The sequence below is a fragment of the Ambystoma mexicanum genome, chromosome 2q, assembly GCF_040938575.1.
Source record: "Ambystoma mexicanum isolate Mex_15411 chromosome 2q, UKY_AmexF1_1, whole genome shotgun sequence".
NCBI lineage: Eukaryota > Metazoa > Chordata > Amphibia > Caudata > Ambystomatidae > Ambystoma > Ambystoma mexicanum.
Window position 1 is genome coordinate 497,699,857 of NC_090924.1, and position 19,250 is coordinate 497,719,106.

Here is a 19,250-nt window from a genome sequence, read left to right on the forward strand (position 1 = left end):
GGGGTTGGTTTGAGTTCTGGTCAATCTCTCCAGCTTCTGTTTTTTACCCCCTCAAGTGGGCTAGTCTCACTTCTTACTTGGTGGCCCTTTTCGCTGAGATTTTCTTTTCTCCTTCTCTTCAGGGGACTTGGCATTGATCCTCTTTCCTTCAGGAATCTGACTTCTTTACCTTCTTTCTCTCTTTGCTCCTCATATCTTCAGGGATTCTCCCCCCTCTCCTCTTCAACTGATCTTTGCTTTTGGCCCAAGGAAGTTGAAGTGGTTAAAGATGATCCAGGTCCATTCCCCCATATCCATTGCTCTGTGAGCTAGGAGCTTCAGGCACAGGATGCTCTACTCTAGTCACTGCACAAAGAATCGGTCCTGGTGTCAACAGGCAAAAAATTATTTGAGGCACTGGAAGCGGCAAGCTTCATTGCTAGTCATGATGCGGCTTGACGGCTACTTGACGTAGAGAGGTGCTCTCTTCTAGTCCACCTCAGGAGTGTGAGTTGGTGCCCAGAGAGATGCTGTGCTTTAAGACACCACATTTTGGAGTACTTTGTATCCCGAATCCCATGCGATTCATGGGTTGCTCCAGTGCCTGTCTTGGTTCTTCTGGTTCTCCCCCATAGTGGGACATAACCCTGCAACTTTAACAGCCGTCCGTCTAGGCAGGGTGAAGTTGCTATGTGCCTTGTGGCACGGTTGCCGATGGAGATTATGGCAAATGTGGTGATCACAAGTGCGCTTGTAATGAGTGGAGAGCCCCAAGAAGAAGGGAACATGTGCAGAGTGTGCAAACCTGAGACCGGTAATCTCAGTGGTGCATCGTAGTCCATGACCGTCAATCTCTGGTGATCTAGGGGACGTAACGTGTAACATTGTCGGACTGTTTGTACCTTGTAGAAATACCCAAACACCCAAGTTTTGGCATGCCGACAGTGGCTTGTGGTCTCATTTCAGTTTTCCCAATGCAAATCATGGGCAAACCATGTCCAAGAAATGAGTTTCCAGCAAGGTGGGGGAAACCGATCAGGTGCCCGAGAGGCGGGTTAGCCAGACCGCCAAGCGCAGTGGTGTGCTGAGGCAATCTACAATTAAATTAGCCGGTCAGCTTTAAGTGCTGTTGCTGACCCAGAAATGGCTAATGATCCATCTTTGTTGCCATTAAACCAACTGCGATCTATGACTACATGTGAGACCACCTTACACAAGAGATTCTTAGCCCATCCTCCATTTTAGGCAATGCTCCCAATGGAGAAATTGTCCGTTCCCATGTGGTATGCATGTCAGTTGAACTTTCTATACGTGTTCTAAAAGCCGCAACTCTCCCACTTGCTGCATTTTCGATAGGTCGCTACTTGAGGAATTGGAGGCTTCGATCAATTGCCATTACGAAGAAAACTGCGTCTGCAGAGAGTCGAGAGAGCATGTATGTCTGGGGAGAGAGGGGAGAGGGGAGGGGGGAGGGCAAGGTGGGTAATTCGGCTCAGTTTACTGCTTGTAAACCTGTAACGCCCTTCACCTGTAACACAGCTTTTGCTGCTTCCCATGTGGAATGCTCTCATCTCAGGAGCACTTTTCCAGCTATTATGAGACTTTCAAATGTCCTAGTTGATCATACTGTGGCTTGGACTACCCGCGATGGGCCACGAGATAGAACAGTCAGGCATGTGCCTTTTCAGCTGACTTCTGCGCTTGCTTCCTCAGTACTAAATCGCCCCTCTCTTGGACTTCCTGATCAACCGGACCAAATGGGAGCCGGATTTTGCAGATTTTCTGGAGCATCTTTTTCATGTGTTTGGATGTGTCTCCAGAATAACAGTGTGGTCAACCCTTCTACTAAATTAATACCTCAGGGGAGCTGCCTGGATAATTTCCCTGGGTCAGTTGACGTAGGGTCTACTGCTGTGGGTGCTCAAGGTGGCCCTATTATTGTACCATTACCATCTAAATTGAACCCAGTCTTGGACGGGTATGGCGATTCTTTTCCTCATACTGGTTGGTCGAAAGAGTGTGTAGTTTGTGGTCCAGAGGCGGCCATAACTTTCGAGCCCGCTGGTTGTGAATGCAGGTGCTGCCATCCAAACAAAGTCCCAGAGTAAATTTGATACAAGAGGAACTGCTTCGGGTGAAGAGCACCTGGCTGGATGGCGGGAAAACAATCAAATTCTGTGTTTCAAGGGTCTCGCGCATGGAAATAAGAACTCTTATATTGGGAGTGAACGATATTTCTTTTTTAAAAATTTGAAGTGTTCGTATTCTTTCTGATTGTATGTATTGCAAGGGCTGTACTGTTTGGTTTTGTTTTTCAAATGTATTTTTTCGCTCTTGTATTTTAAATTGCCTCAATGCTCTGTCATGCAAAGGAATAGAGGTCCATGAGGTTGTTCAGGTCCTTTTATGTTATCTTCACGATACATGGCTCATCCCTTGTTACTTGGCAGAGCCTGCAGCTGGCTTCAATGATCAAAAAGCATTTTTCGGTGTCATTTTAGACCCTAATGGCCTAATTATCAACTGGAATAGAGAATAGCTTGAACAGAGACTGTCTCAGCCACCTCCTTTTAAATTTAACTATATCTAAACAAGCGCAGGAGAAGGTCCACGCTTACGCCAAGCAAAGTCCTCCTACAAAGTCGCTTTAGTCATCATCAAACCTGATTTGAGCTGTACATATAGTGATGCAAAAAACGTTTTAACTGGAACCCAGTCCACATTTCCAGCTCTTGTGATCATGCACTATTAATCCTCACTTCCCCCAGCAGTAAGGCAGTCATCCTGGGAGGGCCCACCTCGTCAACCCTAGAGTTAAGAAGGTCCACAATCAGGTAGAAAGACACACTTCCAAAACCCATTCCCTTCACTGGGCATTTTGAGATTGTGCAGTATATCAGTCACAGGAGATCTGTTGGAGGTGGTGGTGGGCTCACAGCGCACCCGCTGCTTCCAAAAGCTAAGAGCGTGACACTGAATAAAATCAGTTGTGACTGAATTCAATCAATATAAAAACTGTTTACATATATTTAGTCAGCAATAGATCTTTTAAGGTTCAAAGCTTATACATATGTTTATAACCAGTGTGACAAATCTGAGAATGTGGTCCCTTGTTCCCCAGGGTGAGACCTTTCCAATGGGGCAAGGGCGGTGGGTCCACAGTATATTAGTCCCCCTGAGGGTGGTGCACAGGGGGAGGATCACATGGAGAAGGAATCCCCTTATGGGATTTGGGACGACCCTTCTCGGAGAACGCGGTATGAACCTGCTTCAATGTGCACAACCCATTCTCCAATAACAAAGCCTCCTTTCCCCTGTCTAGATGGAACCAGTGTGTTCTGTTGTCAAGTCAGTCAACTTAATACACTTGACCAGATTGAAATATCAGAGATTTCAGATTATGTTGCATTTATTTTATTGAGCAGAATTGTGTTTCAAAGCGCCACAAGGCTAAATGGGAAGGGAACAGGGGGAATGCAAACAATGGCAAAACAGTAATATACAGTTGTGGTCCTACTAGGCCTTGTGGCATTCAGCCGTTCTAGTGCATTGAGGAGAAGTGCAGCATAGCTAGTATAGAATCCTTTGTTTCCCTTCCTAACTAGTTTATCTGCACGGCTAGTAACATGTAGTAGTAAAATTATTTTGTGTTTCATGTTTTTGCCACAGGGAAATGTGATGAAGTCCCATCCTGGAGGCCAAGGATGGGCACTGGCGGACCAGGACCGCCACCGGCTCAGTGATGCAGGTCCTGGAGGGTGTGTATGGCTGATATCCCCAAGAAGTGTTATTGAGATAAGGGTGTCCTAGAGCAAGGGAAGATGGGGCAAGCCGGTCAGACTCACTACTGCAGGCATCTGTGAACCACTTGTTAAAACTCTGGACACTTGGTTCACCATGAAGCAGACGTTTGCGAATGACACTAGTAACATCACCCACGGTCCCCACCGCCTATAACACTCGGGGTTGTACACGTCTCCGAACATGAATGTCATACAGTGGCCCTACCAAACGACCGCAGGAATGAAAGGCCTTCACACACGGGTTCCAAGAGTGTGGAAATTATGAGATGTCATGTATCCGCTACCAGGGCCAAAGGCATTCTGCTAGCTAATTGCAGATACCTGATGTTTCTGCAGTTCATGTAGTGAGCACATAACTCAAATAACACATGATAAGCATTTATAGCTGATTCTTATTGTGCAAATGCCTGTTCTGGGCCCAATCTTGTGGCAAGATGAAAAGGATGGGGAGCCATTGGAAGATGTCAGTCATGAGTAGGACCAGTGAACTGCTTGTTAGATTGTGATGATGCCACAATAAGGATATAAGACCTTCCTTCATTCCCAAGCGCTTTAGAATTAGGCAAGACTTCTTTTGACTGCTTCGAGGCACTACAAGAGACCAGTGGGGTGGAGGAGCACTGAGAAAGCTTTTTGACATGGGTGTGCAATAAAAGAAGGCAGTTATTTAAATATAAGGTGCAAATAACTATTAGCTGAATAAATTGGTAAGTGTTAAATCCAATTTAGTTTTTATCAAAGCACGATAGAAACAGGGTCTTTGCCAAAAGGAATGTGGCCTGCACTAGAAATGGTCCATAGGCATTGCTGTGGTGTTAGTGCTAGCATGAGCGCACTGACCAGCTTTTTGCTGTCTGTCAAAAAAGCCCATGCATGCTAAAAGGAGATTTTATCATGATATATGCACACAATGCAGAATTATGGAAAACCAGGTTTCAAAGATTATAAGACCAGATGAAAATATGAATAGAATGAGTGAAGTATGGAGAGAATGACGGGAAAAAGTGTTTATATATAAAAGTTCATAGGTAGCCAAATGAAGGAAAACATGAAGCTACAGTATATTCTTGCATATGCTAGCAATTTGTAAAGTAGCATGTCCTAAATGGAAATCCCACAATTAAGAAAGGAAGACTAGAGCATCCCTTGTATGGAAGGTGGACGGTTTGGGATGGAGCCATAGCCTGTATCCAGTGACCAAGCCAAGAGTATATAAGCTCCTGCCTGGCACCAGTTTGGCAGGAGAAAGGAATGGTTGAGGAAACAGAAGACACAGTTCAGGGAGCAGAGTTCTTTGCCCTATCCTCATTTCTGTAAAGGATACATGTGTTATCCTTGCAAGATAGACTTTTGGCTTTACTTCCCTAGAGGGGTGCACTTTACTCGGGTGCGAGCGTGATTTAGGGGCACCCATATAATTGGGGATACCCCTATAAATTGGGCAACCCTTAAAGTGGTGACGACCTGACGTGATCGCAGTTATTTTCCCCCGTACTTCGTGAAGTCCAAACCAGCCACCAGGTGTCTCACCCATCTACAGAGACCCGTCCCTCAAATAAAAAAAAGGTGTATCCTGAGCGGTTTTACTAGAAGCCATTTAAAAAGAAGTCCCCTCCGCTCACTGAAGCAGGGCGCGGCTCCAGAGAGAAAGACAGGCCAGCTTTGTAACGGAGGAAACTCGAGTGAAACACGCCCATGCAAGTGATAACAACAAGGGGACATGTATGTATGACAGTATTGTGATGTGGATGAAGTACAAGGTACATGGAATAGATTAATTGGGACTTTTGGCGCTTTGTTAAGGAATAGATTGAATAGGAATTTTTGGTGATATGGTAGAAATTGGATAGGATTTCAGGTGATTTAAGGAGTAGACTGGGTAAGAGGTGGGTTATGTATTGGAATTGTTGTGTATTTCTGTTTTTGTACTTTTTATAATGGAAAAAGAGAGCCCCAGCGTATAAAGACTGGGAAGTAAGGGATCCTCAGCCATAACAGGTTGAGAAGGTAGCACCACACATATTCTTTTATGACGATAAAAGCAATGGGATCCTCAGCATATTAAAAAAGCTGGAAAGGTGGTATTACAAGGATAAAAAGAAAATAAGTAGTGGCTCAGTATAAGGAATGGGCCTGGATTTTAGTCAATTATTTTTGTATATTTTCTCTTGCTGTCTTTTGTGGTAAAAAAAAAAGGAAGAATGGTGGCTGAGTCGCCGTGCGTGTGTGGGTGAAATCAAAGTGGAAAAAATAAGGTGGGTGGGGGGAAAAAGTGGGTTGGTCTGTATTTTTGTGTAATAAGCAGAAGCGTGCGCAGCATAGCAGTAGGGTCTAAGTGAAGCATTAGGGACACGCACAACATTATGGACGAAGAAACCCCAATAAAACACATGCATAGGGTCCTGCCACTGTATTGAGACAGAATAAATAAGTACCACAAAAAATGGATAGTAGAAACAAGAGGGATGATGTCTTGCTCCTGGCCTTAGCAGAGCTCCCATAACAGAAACATGCTAGAAAAAATGTTAATCTTTTTAGCAGCAAAATATAAAGGGAACAAATTAAAAGAAAAGAGATTCTAGTTCTCTGGCAAGTATTTGAGGATATGGAAGATCAGGAAGATGAAAGAGATCCAATGTGAGGGAATATACCCCGTAAACCTAAACTTGAGTAGGGTATACAAACCCAGTCTCTAAGCCTCCAGTGGTAGAGAGAGTGTCAACAGCTTTATCAGGATTAGCAACTAGGGGGGGACTCGAGAGCTTTTGCCCCTCCACCTCCATATTACCCATCCAAAAATACAGACATGCCTGTATCATCAGTGTACCCACAAGTAGATATAGACAACAAGTTAAGAGCGTTGCGGGAAAGGTTAGTCAGGTTACAAGAACCTGAAGAAGTATCAACAGAAATAAGGGTACCATTGCAGAAAATGGGGGATTGGAAGTCAGGAGATTTTTGGGTTAGATTCAACCTTGGGGCAATAAGAAATGTTTGTGTTGAAAAAGAGGATGGGGAAAGGGTATGGATGGTCCTGGGCAAGCAAGGGAAAATGAATGGGAAGATCAAGGTGGCAGAAATAATGAAGAGACAGGGCAAGAAAGAGATCAAGGAGAGGAGGTGGCGAGAAACCTGTCTCTGACACAAGAGCCAGTGGGGAGGGATAGACAAAGAAATAGACCAGATTCAATGGTCGTAGTAAACGATCAGAAGAATACTAACAAAGGGATAGAAGACAAATTAGACATGCAGATGCCTCTTATACATAAAGGAGTAGGGATAACGCAGTATGTTGCATGGCCTTAAATGGACACAAAAGAATGTGATTAAAGCTCTCCCCTAGTTGATAGCCGGAGCTAGTAAATGGATCTATGAATTTGAAAAACAAACAGCAGGGGTAGCTGTAGCTCTAGGAAACCTTAAGAGTTTACTGGTCGCCATAGTTGGTGACCAGGCTGGGGACACATGGGCAAGGGCTGGGTACCCTGGGGTAAGTCTTGCAGATAAGGAACATGATGGAGCAGCCTTTAATGAGGTAAGGGCAAAGGTATGGGATGCCCTATGAAGGATATACTCAGATAACCCTGACTTACATTCTTTAATGCAGTGCACAATGGGCGATGATGAGGACCCAGTTAGGTTTATTCTTAAGTTACAGGAAATGTGGAGAGTTGAGACAGGAGGCCAATGGGACCACTCAGTACCATTTTTTGATTTTATCGTAAAGAGGGGATTAGCAAAAGAGGTCTAGAAGGCACTATTTAAAATTGCGGGAATTGAAGCCAAAGGGTGGGCAGAGATGCAAAGTATAATAGTCGACCATTGTAAGAGAATCAAGGAGCGGGACAGGGAGACGGCCCAGAAGTGGCGAATGGATGAGGCAAAACTAGTCGAAAAGAAGCTAAATAATAGTGTCATCAAAGCACCGGTGACGGCACCAGCTCAGTGGGAAAGGACAGGAGACACTCAACAAATGGTGAATGCCACAATTCCGACACTATGGGGTGAAGGAGGACCGGGAGAATGGGGTGGAGGCGGGGGACAGTACCCCTACCCACAGTGGTAGTATGAAGGCGCACCAAGGGGAAGAGTAGGATTGTGAGGAGCAAGAGCAGGAGGCTTTGGCGGGATAGGGCCCCGGGGAGGAGGATTGGGAACATCACAGTGCTTGTATTACGGAAGATGGGGGCATTTTGCAAGGACATGCAGGAACTGGCCAGGGATGGGATTTAATTATGGGCCATCACCTCCAGGGCAGGGATGCCGAGGGCCTCAAGGAATCGGACAACAGCAATTTGGGGAAGGGAGTCAAAATCAGTTCCCTTATGGGGCTGACAGGTAAGGGCAACGTGTGCAACAACTACAGCAGGGTGAGGGAACACAGTTTAACAGGATGGCAGGGGGAACTGGTGCCCCATTCCAAGGAGTTATAATGGCAGGGCCGACCCTTTTTTTCATTTCCTGTGACAAATACATATTCTGATTAGGACAGCCCACAGAGAGCACTCGCGTGTCCAATCCAATTGACAACCGCACATCCTGAAGCGGAGCCTTTGGTGGAGGTGGAAATGGGAAACAAGCAATTTATATTTATGGTAGATTCAGGTGCAACTAAATCATGCATTATGGAGGGGAACTTTCCATTATCAGGTAAAACTCTTAACATACGCAATGATTCACTGGGTCTATTTCTATGGTTCCATACACTGAGGAGCTAGATATAAAAGTAGGAAGGAAGGAGGTATGAGTCCCCTTGTTATATTCCGAGAGTTCCCCTGTGAACTTGTTGGGTATGGATATGCTCAGTAAACTAAATAGAATTTTATCATTCACAGATCAAGGGATGGTGTGTTCTACTCCAGGGATGTGTGTAGCTCGAGCAATGGTAATAATCAATGCAATGGCAAGAGGGGCAGTAGTCTGTGGGGGTCCTCCGAGTCCCGGCACCAATGAAGGAAAAGCCACCCAGTGGTAGCTTTTGTTTACTACAGCTGGCTGGCTTTTCCTTCATTAGTGCCGCAAAAGCCAGCACAGGCGGGCATCCATTTCACAAAATGGATGCGCCCATGTGCTTGCTTTTTCAATTTTTGAGCTTGAATTGCTCAAAATTTTACATAGGAACTTAACAAAAAAAAGTGCCAGTATATTTGTTTTATTATTGCCCATCTTTTTGGGCAATAACATTTTTGGGCGAACCATTCCTCTAAGATATTGGGTGCATCTCTTGGATGTCTGAAGAGCACCTGAGACAAGGCAAAGCTCAATAAGGACCTAGCAAAAGAAGACATTTTAAAAGGATCCATGCTAGGGGGTGGTGTGCAGTGGCACACACCTGATATTTTTAAATTGTTCTTTTTCTTTTTTTATTCTTTTCTTTTTTTTGTTTGTTTGTTTATTTGATAATGCGCACAAAACCCAGGGGTAGCCGGGCGCAGCAGTCATAAGAATACTTGAGCTTAGGTTACATACATGGAATACATACAAGGAATGCAGTACATTAAGAAATTACAGAACAGGTATACAGAGTGCATTAAGTACAAGATACGTGAAATACAGGTTCCTAGTATGAGGCAGTCTAATGTCAGGTAACAGAGGTAACAAGGCAGTTAAAAATGCTAATCGGTCCTGGCCTAGCGCAATTGTAGGTCGTCATTGGTCCAAAGCCAACTTTTCACTTTGCATCTAAATCTGGTGTAGGGTAGGTTGGCTCTCAGTGCGGTGGGCAGTGCATTCCAGGCACGGGCAGCTCTAACAGGGAAGCCCCACCCGCTTTGGATAGTCTGAATCTGGGTATTTCAAGTAGAAGGTGGTTAGAAGCTCTAGTGTGTTGAGTAGAGGATTTTCTTGTCAGTCTGGCCGAGATATATGGGGGCGCAGTGTTATTCAAGCGTTTGTGGGTGAGGGATAGTGTCTTGAGGCGAACTCTATCACTGATTTTTAACCAATGCTGGTCTTTTCTGATGTTAAAGATGTGGGCTCGACGGGGTATGTCCAGAGCTGCTCTAAAAGCATTGTTCTGCAGTATTTGCATTTTGTTTGACAGTTTTGCTGGCACCTGCATAGAGGGCGTTACAATAGTCCAGTTTCGGCATTACGAAGGCATTGGCTAGGGTGATGCAATTAGTTTTGGAAAGGTAAGGTCTGCAGGCCCTGATTAGTTTGCAGGTGTAAGCTGTGGAGGACGCTAAGGAATTAACTTGTTTTTTAAGAGATAGAGTGGAGTCGAGGTAGAAACCTAGTATTTTTACCTCCGTTGCCACTTTGATTATGTAGCCATCTATGTTGAAGGTACAGTAGTTTGGGCTAAGTTTTCTGAGGTTGGAGTCGGAACCCAGGATCAGTATCTCAGTTTTGTCATCATTCAGGCAGAGGCCGTGGGAGGCCATCCATGCCTGAATGAGGAGGTAGATCTTGTTTACTAAAGCTGTCTTCGACAAAGTTGCCAGATAGTGGTATGAGGATCTGCGTATCGTCCGCATAGTTGGTATAAGTTACCCCTAGTCTGTCCAGTTTGTCGAAGAGTGGCTTAGTGAAGATATTGTACATGGTAGGTGAGACACATGAACCTTGTGGGACGCCACAGGTTATTTGCATTGGGTCCGCTGAGGCTAAAGGGGAGAACACGCTCATTGTACGGTTGGCTAGGAAGGATTGTACCCAGGCTATAGCTTCACTTCAGAAATAGGCGGCAGACGCTAGGTGGTTGCATAACACTGCATGGTCCACCAGGTCAAAGGCCGCCGATAAATCAAGGAGGAGGAGCATAGCTGTTTTACCTTTATCTTTTAATCTTTTTTCAATTTGTTTTGATTACTTTTATGAAGGTCCAGAACCCGGAGGCCCTGGTAGGAAAAGTGTATTTATCCCCTCTCTTTTACCCTCTCCCTTTCCCTCTGTCTCCGCCTACCCCTCTCCCTCTTTCTTGATAACCTTTTTTTCTCCTCTCCAGGCATAAGCAATGGTGCCTGACCAACGTGTTCAAACCTCTGTTATGTAGAGATAGAGTTAAGATAAATGTTATTTGTTCTAGGAATTATGCAGTATATCTTTTAAGTATTACATTGCTTTGTATGACACTGGTTGTGGTTGTTGGAGTGGATGAAGGTATGTATGTTATATGGGCTAGCCATATAAAGGGGGGCGATGGACAGTTGGAAAATAATGCTATTATGAATGTCTATAAAAAAAGAATTGCAAAATGTCTCACTTTTGGCCGTACACCCCTACAAGTTTTCTTAGACAAATGAAACGGGAAGTATGAATGACGTATGATTTATATAAAGGGTTGGGCTTTGACGCCATTTCTGGTATCATGTACACAGAATCCTCCAATAGCTGTACTCCTACATGCGCACTGCAGGAAGGAATTTGATCAATGAAAGCTGTTACGCGTGTGCACTTAACCCGCACGCATCAGGGGCTCCTAAGGTTTTAGTTTCACATCCAGTGCCAATTACAAAGGCACAATGCCTGGTACATCTTGCACTATGTCGAATAAAGGACACATTCCAGGCACACAGCGTGCAGTTGAGGAGCATTGATCTAGACCTGGCGTTCTGCAATGGCAACACAAAATACCGCCAGTGTCTACAAGTACCATAGTTTTCCTTGGGAGGTTACTCACATGTCAACGACAAATGACAGGGAACCAATGTTTTGTGCCCGCAGATGGACTGATGGAGTACAGCAGAGAAGCAACAGCCCAATTAGAGACTGTCTGTGCGCAGATATGGTCCCAATACATCACTAGGCTGACATGGATTGCAACAGTGGAGAAGCCAGTGCTAATACATAGAGACATAGACTATGAACTTTGTTTTAGCAATGAAGCAACAGTTCCTGTTGGCGTAAACACACAGTGCAACCACACTCTTGTGATCCCTGATATGACGAAAAGTATGGCAGCGGTGATGGATTACTACTGGGTTTGTGGCCGACAAGCCTACTTAAACCTGCCACCCTCTTCGAGGGGCACATTTTCACTGCCCACCCTGTACTCGGTGCTACTAGTAGTCCAGGAAGAACACCTGAAGGGAGAAGAAATGCCTGTCGAGGTGCCAACAGCAACTCCAGCACCTAAAGAAGCAGAAAAACTTGCAGATCAGAAAAGAATTTGGTATGCTGCCAGAAAAAAGACGATTTCAACAGCGGGGAAGAAAGAAGAGATCAAACTGTTTCAAAAGACTTGTCCACGCTGCTCAAGGGAATACCTGATGAGTATCGACTTTTTAGCTCAGCTGAGACCTTTTCATCTTTTTTGGCTCCTAGGGTACAAGCAGCTGCTGCACTTTTAGACCCCCAGAGGATGCTGAGAATGGGTCACTATCCCACGTCATTGAGGTGGTGCACAGTATAGGTGTTCAGAACATGGATTGGCTATCGCTTTCCTTTTTATTGGTTCACTCATGGCTGGGGGCAGCAGTAGTAAAAATACTGGTGCTGGTTATCGTATTCTTCTTGGTCCTCTTCTGCACGTGCCAATTGGTTCTCCAATCTTGTCAATATAGTGACAAGATTGGAGTGTCAACTATTAGCTGAATAAATAGGATTTAACATTTACCAATTTAGTTTTTCTCAACGCACGATAGAAACAGGCTCTCTGCCAAAAGGAATGTGGCCTGCCCTAAAAATGGACTATAGGCATTGCTGTGGTGTTTGTGCTAGCACAAGCACACTGACCTGCTGTTTGCTGTCTTTCAGAAGCCCACACATGCTAAAAGGAGATTTTAACATGCTCAATGCACACAATGAAGATTTATGGAAAACCAGGGTTTAAAAGAGATTATAAAACCAGATTCAAATATGAGTACAATGAGTGAAGTATGGAGAGACTGACAGGAAAATGTGTTTATATATAAAAGTTCATAGGTAGCAAAATGAAGGAAAAAATGAAGATACAGTATATTCTTGCATAGGCTAGCAATATGTAAAGTAACATGTCCTAAACAGAAATCCGACCATGAAGAAAGGAAGACTGCAGCATCCCTTGTATGGAAGGACGGTTTGGGATGGAGCCATAGCCCGTACCCAGTGACCAAACCAAGAGTATATAAGCTCCTGACTGGCACCGGTTTGGCAGGAGAAAGGAACAGTTGAGGGACAGAAGAGACCGTTCAGGGAGCAGAGTTCTTTGCCCCATCCTCATTTCTGTAAAGAATACAATTGTTATCCTTGCACGATAGACTCTTGGCCCTACTTAACTAGAGGGGTGTACTTTACTCTGATGTGAGTGTGATTTAGTGGCACCCTTATAATTAGGGATACCCCTGTAAGTTGGGCTACCCTTGCACCATCCATTGCTCACATCTTAAGTAAGCAGTTCCCACCCAATCCCAGGCGTCCCTACTCCCCTGGTTAATAAGGAGTATTTACCCCTCTACCACCTGGCTGGTACTGGGAGCCTAAAGATTATCTATCGCCTTGACTATCTGAACTCCCTCAGAGACTAGACCTACTCTCATATTCTGGTTATTTCGGAGGGATGGGCCTTGCAGATACTCAAACCCCACTTGGCCCTCTTTCTCTCACTTCCTGATGTTCCTCTTCCTATGTCTCTCTATCTCCTCCTCATCTGGCTACTCTCTTCCCTCCAACACCTCCCACCTGTTCCCCTTTCTTGTCCTATGTCTGTCTTCTCTTTTCCTTGATTTCTCTCTCGCTCTCTTTCTCTCTCTCTCCTAACTACCTCCACCTTCCAATGTTGTCTCCTCTTGCTCTATCTGCACTTTTATTCCATCTCTCAACGCTACTACTCCCTCTCTCCTTGCTACTACTCTGTCCTCAAAACTGCCATTCCCTTCTACACAGTACTACTCCCTCTTCCACACCACTCTTATCACTACAACGCACTTTCTTCTCAGTCACTCTCCTTTCAGTCACTCCCTACACTCATGCAAACACCAAACTTGCACACAGCCTCACCACACAGTACCACTTGCTCTCACCAACCAATACCTTCTTACATTTTCTTCTAAACTCCTCCACACTCCAGTCGACTATCCTTACTCCTTCTGGTCTCATCTACCACCTCCTCCGCCTCTTACCTCACCCGAATAACCCAAACCTTCCTTTTTCCTGTCTCCCTTCTTATCCCCAACCTGTCCAAATTGGACATCTGGCCCTAACCAATCAAGTTCTGTTTTCCCTGCATGGGAGCTTTTACAATTGTCATTGCTTTAAAAATAAATACTGTTAAACTCTGTAATTTGAAATTGAAATGTAATTAAATGATTTCACACTGCATATATAAATACACATGCTTTAAACTCCTGTTAACTGCTGTAAACTATCGTAACTGTACTCTTACCTGTTGTTCGTTTAAGCAAATCTCCTGTAACAGCGCCACGATGCCCAAGGGCCGATGTGTGCTTTATAAATGCAAAATGCAAATACATAAAATAAAATAAATAAAATGCTCTGAAAATGGTGGCCCACTTTGGCAAGTGCCCAGGTTCGTGTTTGCGATCTGCTTTAAGAGAATTCCCGGGAAAGTGTTGGGGAATTGGTAATGGAAAGCCACCCTGCAGCAGTGATGAGTTTTAGTGGGGGGTGTTTCTCATGGAGCACAGCATATTATGCAGATGTTTCACAATGCTTTGAATTCCTTGAAGCTCCATGAATCCACACACTCTTGGTTTGCTCTCCTCTTGCATCACATGAAGCTCTGCTGACTGGAGTACTGGTTATAAAGGCTCTGATGGGTTAAGGGCGTGCTGGTGGTCGACCAGGGTTTGCATGATGTGTAGTTGGCAGCAATGATAGAAGTAAGACTGGCAAGCATTTGTTTTCCAAGGAATGGGGGTAATACAAAGTGGTACCTTTCAGATTGAAACAGGCTCTTGTGGAGGGGATCGGAATTGGGGCCATCTCAACTGCCACCGCCCCCCTCTGGAGTAGGAGCGGTTCTGACTTCCATCTGAATGGGGTTACCAACCCCTCATGACAAGACATGGTTGCTGACTTTGTCACACAAGGTAGAGGAATAAAGGGGCAATGCCCATATTAATCATTGGAAATGCTCATAAATGGAGTCGCTTTTCACCAGTCGCTGCCCTACTTTCCACTCAGTTTGGAGGATTTGTGATATTCTGGGCTATTACAGGTAGTTTCAGAATTGTGGAAGATATGTAGCTCCCCCCTCCTCCCCACCAAGGAGAGGGGCCATAACTATTTTTTAAAAAAATGTTTTAAACAAACTGCTTGTCGCTGGGAGTAGATCACCTCATATTTTTAAGGAGTGTGACGAGGGGGAAAAGAACTTTATGTAATGAGATTACCAGTTAGTCATCTGGTATATGCTTTAAAACTGATGAATGAACAATAAATCAGGACTAGGATGTCAATCAAAATTGTTGTTCATAAGAGCTCTCCTTTTCTTTTTTTTCTTTTTAAGGAAGTTCAGAACATTATGCGGGAAAGTTCACGAGGAATCGGAGATGAGTTCATGACTTGTAAGCTTGCCACCCGAGCCAAGGTATCTCTCTCCCACTGTCAGAATGGACTGCTTCTTTTCAAACACTCACTTCTGGACTCACTTCTCACGTTTCATACTTTCTTTATGGGACCTTTTGGCTCTCTTCTGTCATTCGGAAATCTTTTTTGTAAGTAAAACAAGTTTAAAATCTGGGGTGAAAGCAGGTTGCTTGAGCTTTAGAAGTTATTTATTGGAGGCAGTACTTACGTAATTTACCATAGCTTAAACTGTTGCATCACTTACTGATCTGGACGTCTGATTGTCAACCAATCATTTTTGTCCTTTTGCTTGTACCTTCTGGCTGATCTGATGTCGTTTGCTATTTTCCTGAGAACAGACGGGACTGCCTTTTGGAAACTGTATTTAGCTTGTCCGATTATTAAAAGGGGTAGGTACCACTCTTGTTCATCTGTAAATCGTCTATAACACACCCTGCGCACTTCATGACGATGCGCTGTAAAAACCCATTCACATCACTTACTTGTACATGCCCTAAACACTGTGACCTAGCCTCCTTCGGCAGAGCCATCATGTAGTAACACAAAGTCAGACCTAGGCAAGTTAACTGCCACTGCTCTCGCAACACATACAGTAGCACATGCGCCTGCTCTTGACATGTGCGGTCACCAAAGAAAAACGCTCTCTCAATGTCTTCACATAATTATTTGTCACCATGGAAAGGCGGAAACCTATGCATTTGCAGTTCTCCCTTTATTATCCCTGTTTTTGTCTGGTGACTTCTCGCTAATTGAAAGTGTTTTCAAGACTAAATATATGCTATACCAAATCTCCTTCTGCATCTTTGTGAAAGTATAAGACTCAAGCATTGTCTACATCAGTCACAATAAGTGTTTTTACATTAATAAATTATATATATTACTGATGCAGGATGTTTCGGTGGAGGGATGAATGTAGTTTTAATTTAAGTATTTTAGACTACTGAAGGATCTGCAGTGGAGGCGTCTGCCTTTCACTAAGCATTCTAAGGCAGTGCGATTGTTATTATTCTTTTTTTAAATAGTTGAGCATGTTGTTCTATCTCTCGATTTATTTTAACCAATAGTGCGATTTCCTCTGTTGAATCATTCATCATCCTTTCCGCTAATGCTGGTTTTATATATACTTTCTAATACGTCGGCACCCTTCCAAATTATTTTAGACTACCCATATCTTTTATCATGGATGGTTTACATGCATTTGTTTGACCCTGATTATACTGATGAAGAAATAGTAGCAAGACCAACGGAAGATCTCCAGATGCAAGGAAATGGCATTCCTGTACATCAACCAAGTCATATGGACGATATTTCAAGTTGCTGTTGTCATAAATGTCAGCTGATACCCACATTATAGGAAAACATCTGTTGTCTGTATAATTTGTCATGCTTATCTAGCTGAAGAAGATCCCACCATAACAATGTATCCCTCTTCATAAGGAATTAAGGGCAGCATGTTTTACCGGCTCCTTCCTTCATGCCCTAACGAAATTGATTCTGCTGATAACAATAATGCATGAGCTATGGGGCACTGTTCATCTTCGTGTCCCCATTTATGAGTGGCTGATTTGATTGGAAAATATTGCAGTAGAAATAATCTGTATGAAACCAAAACATCGACCTCTTGCACGCTCAAGGGCACGCACGCTCAAAGCAAGTGAGCGGTTTGGTGGCAATCCCTGGTTCCCTTGAATCTGTGGCGGAGATTTGCAGCAGGCATCTACTCTGCACACCTAAAAATGTGAAAATACGACTTATTTGGCTCCCATGTGCTCATGCGCGCGCGGTAAGTGAGCACATGTGAGGGGTTTGGCGGGCTCGTGGGCCGGTGGCCTGGTGTCTGGTAAGTTCATTTTGTTGTCCATTTGATTCAAGAATGTACCTCTACTGTTAAACCGCTCGCAGTACAGTGTGGTGGGTGATACTGTACGTGATTGACTATTCGATCTTATTATTTGAGACATTGAAACTTCAGATTTGTAAAATATTACATTACTCAGTGTACTGAGCCACTACACGGAAGAGACACAGGGGTGACTGCGGGTAGTTATCTTTGAGCCCTGGATGTTCTGTTGCTATGCTTTGCCGTTCCACCTGTAAGCTCTCAACCGTCTGTAGCTCTTCAGAGGCTTTCCTGCTCCGTTACTCACACAGCCTTTATCGCGTGTGTTTAGATCGACACCTTGCTAGATTCTTGCCTCCCCCTCTCTCTGCTTCGAGCGGCTGGCATGCGTAGGGGAGGAATGTTGTGGCACCTGGACTGCGAAGAACAAAGCAGCTTTCACCACTGTCCTCCCTACTGCATTCTTTTACTTTCCATCTCTAAGCCTGCATCTCTTGTATGTCTAAATAGCGCAGCGGTAGGAAGTGGGATCGTGAATATTGTGGAGTTAGGAAAATTGAAGAAAATACATTTATAAGTGACTTCCTTTAAGTTTGAACACTAGCTGTCAAGACCATATGGATAAACCACATATTTCCAAAATGTTACCAGATGGGATGACTACTCAGTTGAAGAATCTAGAGAACTCTTAACTAAGTTGACGTTCTGGTTAACCCAGTAGTAAACAAGAAGAATAATCTGGCCATAAAATGAGGGATTTGAGTACCTTTGTAGAAATGCAGACGCCAAATAGTGTCTTTTCACTCCAGAAAACTCATAATGATTCCTTAGAACCAGGGGGGAGACCAGATTAAAAGCATTACGCAATAAATTGAGCTCCTCATCTACACCTAAGGGAGCAGAATTAACGTGTACTGCACTAGGAAAGGGGCGAGAGCCATGTAAAAAACAGGACCGGAGAACAAATGTGTCCTTGCACTCACTGGACATAAACATATCAAACAGACTGAATGTGGGCGTAACCATAGCCCAAGTATATTTGGCACCCACCTACCTCCCCCCTGTGTGAACCTTTTATCTTTGGGAATAAATCGGAGGAATATGAAAGACTTTTTTTCTAAAGCTAAGGGCAAGATCTACAAGGGAAATGAATGCTGTAACGAAGACCTATCAAAAGCTGGTCCCAGGCGTGTCAGATGGAAGTCTACTGGAAGCTTTCCCATTGATGGAAAAAGAAAGAGATTAATTGGTAGACCAGAATATGCATGTAACTGTAGATCTTAGTGCCATTAAGCGGGTGGAATTAACATGATCCAGCTTTTTTTGTAACTGAACATTTCACTTTTGACTTGGTGGGAAGGACAGGGTAATCTACATCAGGAGAATCTCCATGAAACATTGATAGAGATGGATGAAAAGGTAAAGCTCTCAGCCCCATCAATATCAACCCTGAATGTAGTATTGAGTTACTTCGTCACCCTATGAAAATATAAAATATACTCTCTCAACACAAGTGTATCCATCGGCTGAAATAAAGTTGGTGGTAGAATTGGTGGCCGATTTGATATCGCAGTAGAAATGTTTCTAAATGAAAGCAAGACATCGACCTCTTTAGAGGGCTTAAATCAAAACATTGAACATCTTTCAACTATGCTGGAAAAACAGTACTTTGCAGTTTCTAATAGATTGTCATCACAGGAAACCAAAGTAGATTCAAGCAGTGACAAAATAAAAACTCACTGGAGAAACTCTTAGCAATGTTACAGAAGAAATACTAGAGAAAGACAAAACGATGATTAAAGACAGAAACATTGCAATGACCCAAATGGAACACCGGTGTAAGGATAGAGGTGAAGTGGTGAGAAATGGGGATGATACTGGCTTGATTAAACACATCCCTGAGATGGAAGTGATGGGATGTAACAACCTTAAGGATATTGAGCGGGGAAATGGGGGCAAAAAAAGAAAAATAAGAAAAGGAAGAATAAACGAGGAAAACATCTTAAGGGATCGAGAAAGTATGAGATTTGTGGATCTATCGGAGGATATAAGATTGGAAGAGGAACTGCCCCTCGATGGAGACAAAAATGGATTGATTGGAAAATGTGTGGAAAGAGTGAAAAGTAACTGTAGGGTCTTAGGCGAAAGTTTGGAGA

General features: G+C 43.9%; 1 protein-coding gene across 2 annotated transcripts in view; it reads left to right on the plus strand.

The window, feature by feature from the left end:
• Positions 1-19,250, plus strand: part of SNX8 (sorting nexin 8) — a 947,621-nt gene that overhangs the window by 570,917 nt on the left and 357,454 nt on the right. For both annotated transcript variants that reach the window (XM_069647618.1, XM_069647619.1), the window contains exon 5: positions 15,175-15,255. In XM_069647618.1, the coding sequence (XP_069503719.1) occupies positions 15,175-15,255 (81 nt within the window). The remainder of the gene's footprint in view (positions 1-15,174; positions 15,256-19,250) is intronic.